Source organism: Sinocyclocheilus anshuiensis, unplaced genomic scaffold, assembly GCF_001515605.1.
Source record: "Sinocyclocheilus anshuiensis isolate Anshui unplaced genomic scaffold, SAMN03320099.WGS_v1.1 scaffold1008, whole genome shotgun sequence".
Classification (NCBI taxonomy): Eukaryota; Metazoa; Chordata; class Actinopteri; order Cypriniformes; family Cyprinidae; genus Sinocyclocheilus; species Sinocyclocheilus anshuiensis.
The window spans coordinates 130,861-139,686 of record NW_015548267.1 but is presented as its reverse complement, the minus strand read 5'-3'; the positions used below and the strand labels follow the sequence as shown (position 1 = coordinate 139,686).

The following is an 8,826-nucleotide window of genomic DNA, read 5'->3' as shown; positions in this document are numbered from 1 at the left end:
TTTCTGTGTGTGTGTGTGTGTGTGTGTGTGTGTGTGTGTGTGTGTGTGTGTGTGTGTGTGTGTGTGAATATCCGTAACTTATTGAGCACCCATCCATTTTAAATGAAACCTCTTTAGAAGTCATTTCTCAAAGCTGCTTCTGACATTCATTTAGACTTTATCGTACTCATGTTTCCTTTGGCACTATGTAATAAAGTGAACAAGTCTCTCGTTCTCGTGGTTTGGTCACATGCTGCGTCCTCAAGGTCACACTGACGGCCATCACCGTATACAGGATACACACTTACATCATTTCTCTGTCCCCATGGCAATAGCGAGGTCACACAAATAGACTCACAAATGAATGGTGCTGTACTTTTCTTTTATATGTCATTACTCATGCTTTCCTTTTGTCTCGTTACAGCAAAAACCACCCAGCGCTGACTGGCGTTTCACCCAGAACCAGAGGCCCGGGCCCAGCGGGTAAGTAACACATACACGTTCACTAAGATTTGCAATATGCAAAGGTAGAAAGTCACCTCTTTTGAAAGCAGAAACATTTGCATTGAATAAATGGTTAGCACACACACATATATGTATATATTGTACGTGTGTGTGTGTGTATAGAGTAAGATTTAAGTAATGTATGCAGATTTGCTTGTGTATAAAAAATATAGGCTGTGTTCAAGCTAGTATTGTGTGCACATACTGCTTATTGCATATATATGACACGTAGAGTGCAATTCCAAAGATACCCAAAGAGAAAGAGAGAAACAAGAAGAGAAAGAAAGTAGCTGTGCTGAATCTTAATTTTCTTCTCTTAATCTCTTAACAAAATGGCTGCTGTTTTTCATGCACTTTCCCCTACACCCCCAACACTTCAATCTGCCAAGAGAAAGAAAGAGAGGCCAGAAAGAGTAAAAGAGGGGGACAGTGAGGTTTATTGCCATGCTAATGCCTGTTATAGTCATGCATTGTGCTGAAACTGATTGGAACTATTAAGATTCCAAAGAGCTTTGACTCTTTCAGTGTGATTGACAACGAATTATCCAATCAGATGCTCTTTAGGGGGAGGGGTCGGTCACAGACAGCCAATAGGGTCCAGATTCTCTCGTGTGCCAGTGTTCATGGTGCACTGGTTTCCATAACAGACGTTACACAACACATTCCAGACTGACAAGACCCAGTTTGAAAGAAGCCATTTGGGAGAAATTAAATATTTTTGTTTAGTTTAAATTGGCAGCGCTACATATATAGCAGCAGGCCTGAAGATCTGTGTGTTGTTAGCAGGGATATTACACTGTAAAATTATTTTAAGTTATAAATAAAATGAAAATTGGAGTATGTTTTACAAGAAAATACTATTTCAGTCTTTCTGCTTTAAAATGTCATGTTTAATCACTTGTCATTTTTTATAAATTTACTTGTCATTTTGGGGAATTTTCTTGTCCTTTTTTAGTTAAAATTGTTTAAAAGTTTCAGTGTATAGTTAACTAAAGCTATTTTAAAAATCACTTGTAATAATATAATAAAATAAAACATTAAAAGAACTTTCCAAGTTACCAAGGCATTTCTCATTTTCATTTGAAACTATAAAACTATAATAGTATCTCAATGATACTAAAATAACACAGTGCTTCAGTTTTAGACTTATTTACCTTAGTTTCTTCCAAACTACCATAGTTAATATCAATCTTTTTTTTCAGTTCCTTCAAGCTCCACTCTACACATGTAAGATGGATGCCGCCGAGCAGGCCGAGGTATTGAAGTATAGCTAGAGCCCCTGCTCATTCCTGTAGGTTTCTCCCTGGGTCAGGTTCGTCTTCTGAAACTACTGGTGCTGCATTAGTGTCCAATAGTGATGCTGGGGCTCATAGAATAGAATAGAAAACAGTGTGTAGAGTTGTGCACATTAGTAGCTCCGGCCTTGCTGCAGTGCATCCCACGGTTTTGGATCCATGAAGGGAATTGCACAACAAATAATGACTTAATTTCCTTTATGTGAACATTTGTAAGGGGTTTTATGAATGAATAGCTACAAACAATGACATCTTGGACCATAACTCGTGGTTTTTGACAACTCACACAATCTGGTCCACAGGAAGTGATTATCTGACCACAGGATGTGATAATGCTGACCACAGGAAGTCTGATTTCCTGCAAGTGTGATGAGACGATGATTGTGGTGAAATTAGGCGTTTTATCTTCATGCTTCTAAACAGGAACTGCTGTCTGTCGTCCTGAAGTGTTGTGCCAGGACATGGCGAGTTATCCTGTTTTTTCATTGACCTATGTTTAAAAGTGGCAATGGTTAAGTGGTTAAGGATCTGAACTGGAGTAAATCACTGATTTCAGATCAGCTCTGGTTCTCATTAGGGTTGTTTGCTCTAAAACAACATCACCCTGTTTTTCCCTCATCTTGGCACTGTGAGTTCATCTCTTCTGAAATGCTTGGCAAAAACAATGTCTTTCTGCCCTTCATTCTTTCACTCTTTCTGTCACTTATTCCTTCACATGCTTAAATTCCAGTTTTTGTTCTTCATGGTTTATCTATTCTTTCTGTCTTTGAGTCTGTTTTCGTCCTCCTCTCACACCTGTCCTGCGATCGTGTCTTGTATGCAGATGTTGTGCTGTGCCGCTGCGGTTGATTGTCTGGTGTCTGTGGTGATAGACGGTTTTACAGCTGCTGGGCTCATATAAGACAGGAAGTGAGACCCCGACAGAGACAGATGGCTTTTAGCATTAGCATCTCATTCTCTCTCTGTGCTAGAGATGCTTGTTAGTCATTCATACTTATTTGAATTTTGTCCATACAGATGGTGGGTTCGGTGGTTTTGTCCTGTTTGTTATGACCCATTTTTTTCCAGCATCTGTATTCATTTGAGTTTAAAGCCTTCAACAAAAGCCTTCAGAACAGTAAACAGCCTGCAGTAATAAGATACTTATTTAGCTTGGTGTTTTATTTATTGTTTGTGTTTATTATTAATAATAGTAATTATTAAGCATTATGCATTTTACCAAGATCCTGCGCATTTTTTAATGATTTTATAAAAAGCCTGCTTTGCATCATAGTAATTTTAATTTTAATTAATTTTAAAATAATAATTTTAAAATTATTTTCACTTTGGTTAATGGCACTGATCTAGATTTTCCCAGTATTCCCACACTGAAGCTTCTTGATCTTTCATATGCTCAAATGTTGAGCAAATATGTTCAAAAGTTTGGTGTCAGTAAGATTATTTTAATTTTTTTTTAAGAAATCAATACTTTGATTCCGCAAGATGGCATTAAATTGATCAAAAGTGAAAGTAAAGACAAAAAACGTAAAGACAAAAATCTACTTGATGTTCTTGTTCTGTTCTTTTGAGCTTTCTATTCATCAAAGAATCCTGAAAAAATAAATGTATCACTGTTTCCACAAAAATATTAAGCAGCACTATTTATTAACTCTTTTTAAAATGAATAACAAGAAATGTTTCTTGAGCAGCAAATCAGCATATTAGAATGATTTCTGAAGGATCATGTGACACTGAAGACTGGAGTAATGATGCTGAAAATGCAGCTTTGCATCACAGGAATAAATTACATTTTATAATATATTCAAATAGCTAACAGCTATTTTTAATTTGAATAATATTTCTTGTTATTACAGTTTTTACTGTATTTTTTGATCTAATAAATGCAGCCTTGGTGAGCAGAAGAGACTTCTTCCAAAAACATTTATAAAAATCCTTAAAGTTTTTTGAACAGTAGCGTGTTTCCTGATGTTACTGGGAACAGGATGAGGAATCTCCATTATTCTTCCCACACGCAGGGAAAAGACATCCAGGATGTTTTTATGAGGAACAGCGATTTGTCCTTTGTTCATGTAGCGAAAGTTTTAATGTTTTTAATTAACACATTATGTCTTGTTTGTGGAGCTCTAATCTTCAAAACAAAACTCCTGTTAGTGGGGAATTAATGGAGGTAAATTGGAAGAGTATTTGTTGCTTTTCCTGGTTACCGACAGCAAAGCAATCTTTGTGTGTAATGAGGTGAATTTTAGTGCGATCAGAGCTTTTGTTTACTGTGGATGCAAATTGCAGAGTTTTTAAACAAGCCTTTGATGATCAAGTTGCTGCACATGGAAATGTTCAGTGGTTTTGTGTGCATGTGCTGTCTCCGGTCGTTTTCATTTTCCAACTTGGTGTTGTTAAAAGTAACATGGAGGAGTGTGTGTGTGAGAGAAATTAGGGCACAAAGCGCATCACACACTCACTGCAGCTGTTGCTGATAGAAGCAGTACAGAACGGCCTCTGTTTTGCTGACTCTATTTCCTTTTCCTCTCTGCAGAGCTGCCGCCACTCCTGAGGTTGCCATGGGAACAGGACCCTGGCCCAACCCCCCAACCGAGGCTGAGCAGCTCCAGGTGCTGATGGCTGCTGCTAATGGTGAGAATCTCTCACTTGCTCTTTAATGGTGTCATCACTGTGCATATGTATTGTTGAAAACATGAGAAACATACAGAACAGAGTGTTGACTTCACTGCATTGCTATCTGATTAATCAGTCATTTACATCATAATCAGATGAATTTTTGCATATATGTTTGTCTTGCATGCATCATGGACAATCATGTAGAATGAGCACATGCACAGTCACAGATGTCCACGTGGGAACACACACACACACACACACACACACACAGAGTTCAGTGGCCCGTGTCTATACAAAGCACATCAAAGCTGTTGACACACATGACGTCAGGCTCTCTCATGTTTCCCTTTATTTTCAGTACTGCTGCGACTGAGCAGGAATAAAAAGAAAGTGACTCATCACACATTTACTTAGTTGCTGTGGTATTTCCTCATCATTTAGATGGATGCTGCTGTTACATAAAGCTAATCATGACTACAGACTAACACTAAATTAGAATTTTGCCTGTAAAACACATGCACTACAAATGTTTGGGTTTGGTAAGATATTATTATTATTTTATTTATTATTTATTATTATTTATTTTATTTTTTTTACTGTCATTAGTCATTAATGCTCACCAATGCTGTATTTATTTGATTAAAAAACAGTAATATTGTGAAATATTTTTACAATATAATTAACTGTTTTCTATGAGAATATATGTTAAAATGTAATTTCTGTGATCAAAGCTGACTTTTCAGCATCATTACTCCAGTCTTCAGTGTCACATGATCCTTCAGAAATCATTCTAATATGCTGTTTTGCTGCTCAATAAATATTTCTTATTTTAAAAAGAGTTAATATATAAAGTGGTGCCTAATATCCTAATATTTTTATGAAAACAGTTATACATTTATTTTTTTCAGGGTTCTTTGATGAAAATAAAGTTCAAAAGAACAGAAAAAGAACATGATGTAGATTTTTTTTATATAATATCATAAGTGTCTATTCTGTCACTTTTGAGCAATTTAATACATCCTTGCTGAATAAAAGTTAAAAAAAAAAATCTTACTGACCCCAAACTTTTGAACTGTGGTGTACATCAGCTTATGTAAAAGATTAGAACTGATTGTTTTGGCCAGATCCACATTCACACAGACACATGAGAAGCAAGTGGAATCATTTTATATCTGTTTTGCAAAGACTGAGACAGACGTTATTGAGTTATTTGGTTCCCATTGGAGAGAGTCAATGTTTCCACTGTTCTGTCCAGTGCTGTTCTGAGATCAGCCATTCAGGAGTTTTCCATTAGCACTCACTTTGTTTGAATTTGTCATTGTTCTTTTTTCTAGGTTGAAAACCTGTAGAATAGGCTTTGTTGCATAGCCTTTTTTATATACTGGGACTTGATATCTTGTCATTTTAAGTCCAAAACAATTATGTAAATGTATATCTTGATTTAAGTATGTTTTATATTTTTACTGGGAAACAAGACAAAAAAGAAAACCTCTTTTCTTCAGTGTTTAAATTGTTTATTTTTTTATGAACCCACTGGCAGGTAATATTCCTAATTTTAAGCATAAACGCATTTTGATACATTTTTCAGAAAACAAACCTTAATATTGTAATTTATTTTGCTTCCCAAATAAATGTATCTTGATTTAAGAATGTTTAGATATCTTTACTTGATTTTGTATGACAAAATATGAAAAACATTTTTTGCCGTGATAGTTTATTCATTTCGCAAATGCTTTCATGCAAAGCGACACTTTTTTGGTGACTATTTTATTACCTCTTACCATAACATATTTAAACAAATTATTTCAAAAAGAGTTCAGGAGCTGTGTGAAATCCTCCCCAAATCACCTAACAGAAAACTCTCTTCTCTCTGCAGAGGTCAGCGAGGCGACCAACACTCTGGCTCCGGGCAACCGCTACAACCCTCAGTTCACCCTGCAGCACGTCCCTGATTACCGGCAGAACGTCTACATCCCCGGCAGCACCGCCACCCTGACCTCCAACCAGCAGCAACCCCAACAGGCCCTGCCACCTCCACAGGCCGCCATAGCCGCTGCTGCTGCCCAACCTGAGCCGCCCAAAGCCGCCCAGACGCCCGCCAGCAAGAAGAAATCTACCAAGAAGGAGAAGTAGAGAGCCATAGGTAGATATGAGGTTTAGGGAGGCGACTCCATTTCTGTGCTGTTCTGAGGTTTGCTGGAAATCTGTAACTATTTAGACGAAAAATATTAGGGTAAAAAAAAAAAAAAAAAGTGTGTCAATGTAAACCCATTTCTAACCACTTTGTCTATTTCACACATGTATTTGTTTTACTTAAGCCTAAGTACTGTAAATTCGTTTCCTGATTCATTTAGACATCTGGAGAGAAATTAGTTTTTTATTCTCACGTTTGCAAAGTTTATGCAACTTCTAAGTGACACTATACGCCTGCGTATATCAAGCCAGTAATGTATTTACCACAGTACTTTACCGTGAACATGTTAAACTGACATCTGGACAAAAAGAGGAATTGTATTCTTGTAACAATCACGTTCTTGTTTATACAAAGACACAGTGTTGCTGTGGATGTTGTAATGCTTGTAAAATGCATCACGATTATAACTTTCCTTTTTTGTTATTGTTTGCTAAAATACCACTATGGACTTTTTTTATTGATCATTTTAGGAGAAGTGTTGACGTAGATGCAAGTCAGGTGTTTATTGCTGCATGCTGTTTTTTTGCGCTATAGATAATCTCCATATCACCTGTGAACACCCGTCTACAACTTTCTCATGGAGGAGTTGGGCAGTTAAACCATCCGCTTTTATGATGATTTGAATTTGCTTTTCAAGAATGGATCCCCCTGTGTATCACTGAGCCAGAGTTTGGTTGTTGTTGTTTTTTTTGTTAACTGAATGTTTATGGAGCATTAGTGATGGCCGAGCCATAATGGGAGCATTGTGAAACCAGTTACAAGTCCACAAGTGCCCGCAGTGGCATATCGTCCTTAGTATTCAGTATTTCCAGGTTATCCTGAAGTGTTGAATCTCTTTATCAGTGCTGGTTGTAATTAGATGGGTTACTTTAAGTGAGTATCTGTAGTTTTGATGGTAACAAAACCTCCTGACTTTGTGAGTTGCTGATCTAGGCAGCAGTTTCCTAATGCAAAGGCTGTTCTTTCTTTTGACCATGTGCAACAAGCTCAATGGAATATGAATACAGTTAAAATTTAATACCAGTTAGGATTGATGCTGTTTTAGCAGACAATTTGCAATCATTGAATGTACAACAAGCACGCTAACTGTCATTAATGAGTTAGTTATTAGAACTTTGGAAAGCTGGTTTTGGAAAATACTTGTAATGCAAAGATTCCGTCCAAATGCTGATACCGGTTCACTTTCCCTCTGAATACAGCAGTTCTCGTACCATTGGCATGACGTTACTTTGTAAATAGAAATTTGTCCTTAAAAACACATGAAACCTTTTCAGATAATCAGCTCAAGAGGAATGGCTTACTACTGGAATGTCCTTTTATTTTACAGGGAAGAAATATCAAAATGGAGAAAAAGAAGAAAAAAAAACACTTTTGACACTCTGTTACCAATGTAGTTCTTTAGTACTATGAAGGCCGACTAACGCGCCTGTAAATAAAGAGTTTAACTTTTACCTATGAAAATAAATAGTGACACACTCTTAGCCTAGAAGTTGTGATGTTATGCATATATTTTTGTGTTCATCATCCTCTTTTCCTGTCACACTTTTCCATGAAAAGACACAAAATAGAGGGCAAATAGATCTAAAAACCTCTGTTATTAATCTTGTGCGCTCTGTCATGCTTACATGTGAGAATGCTTCTTAATGTCTATATGAAGAATCTGAATAGATCTATTATCTTTGTGTGTGTCTGCTGATGCTGTAATCCTGCTGTAACATCTCTGATACGATGCTTTGATTCCTGGCTCCTATGTGCTACTCGTATTTTGTATGCTAATATTTATATTGCTGTTTTTTGTTTTCTTTTCCTGAACACTGACATTTCAAATAAAAGGTTCTCAAATTATTAGTGTTTTTGTATGTGTGTGTTTCAGTTGTAAAAGTTTGAATTTATTCAGAATAGCACAGCTGTACAAGGATGAATCTTACAAAATGTCAATAGATAGATATGATATACATGTATACCTGTGTATATACACACATACCCACATAAACAGTATATAAACATGCACATATTTACACACGTATTTTAATTTTTTTAACTTTTTTAATGCTTTGGCAAGACAGTTTCTGGTTTCCAGAGAATATTATGCAAACTGTTTCATTTATAAAGCTGGTAGGAAAACCTTTTATAATTTTACTTGAAACATTAAAAAAAAATAGTGTAGCATTAATGTATGTATTTGCTTTATATATACATATACATATACACATACACATACACATACACATATACATA

The 8,826-nt window shown here is 36.2% G+C and overlaps 1 protein-coding gene across 4 annotated transcripts in view; it reads left to right on the top strand.

Moving 5' to 3' along the window:
- LOC107655666 (protocadherin gamma-A12-like) overlaps positions 1–7,941 on the top strand; it is a 28,070-nt gene extending 20,129 nt beyond the window's left edge. For 2 of the 4 annotated variants that reach the window (XM_016443230.1, XM_016443229.1), the window contains exons 2-5: positions 404–462; positions 1,686–1,739; positions 4,312–4,409; positions 6,271–7,941. In XM_016443230.1, the coding sequence (XP_016298716.1) occupies positions 404–462; positions 1,686–1,739; positions 4,312–4,409; positions 6,271–6,527 (468 nt within the window). In that variant the 3' untranslated portion in view covers positions 6,528–7,941. The remainder of the gene's footprint in view (positions 1–403; positions 463–1,685; positions 1,740–4,311; positions 4,410–6,270) is intronic. The other 2 variants (XM_016443232.1, XM_016443231.1) reach the window with 1 other exon arrangement.
- The last annotated feature ends 885 nt before the right edge of the window (positions 7,942–8,826 follow it).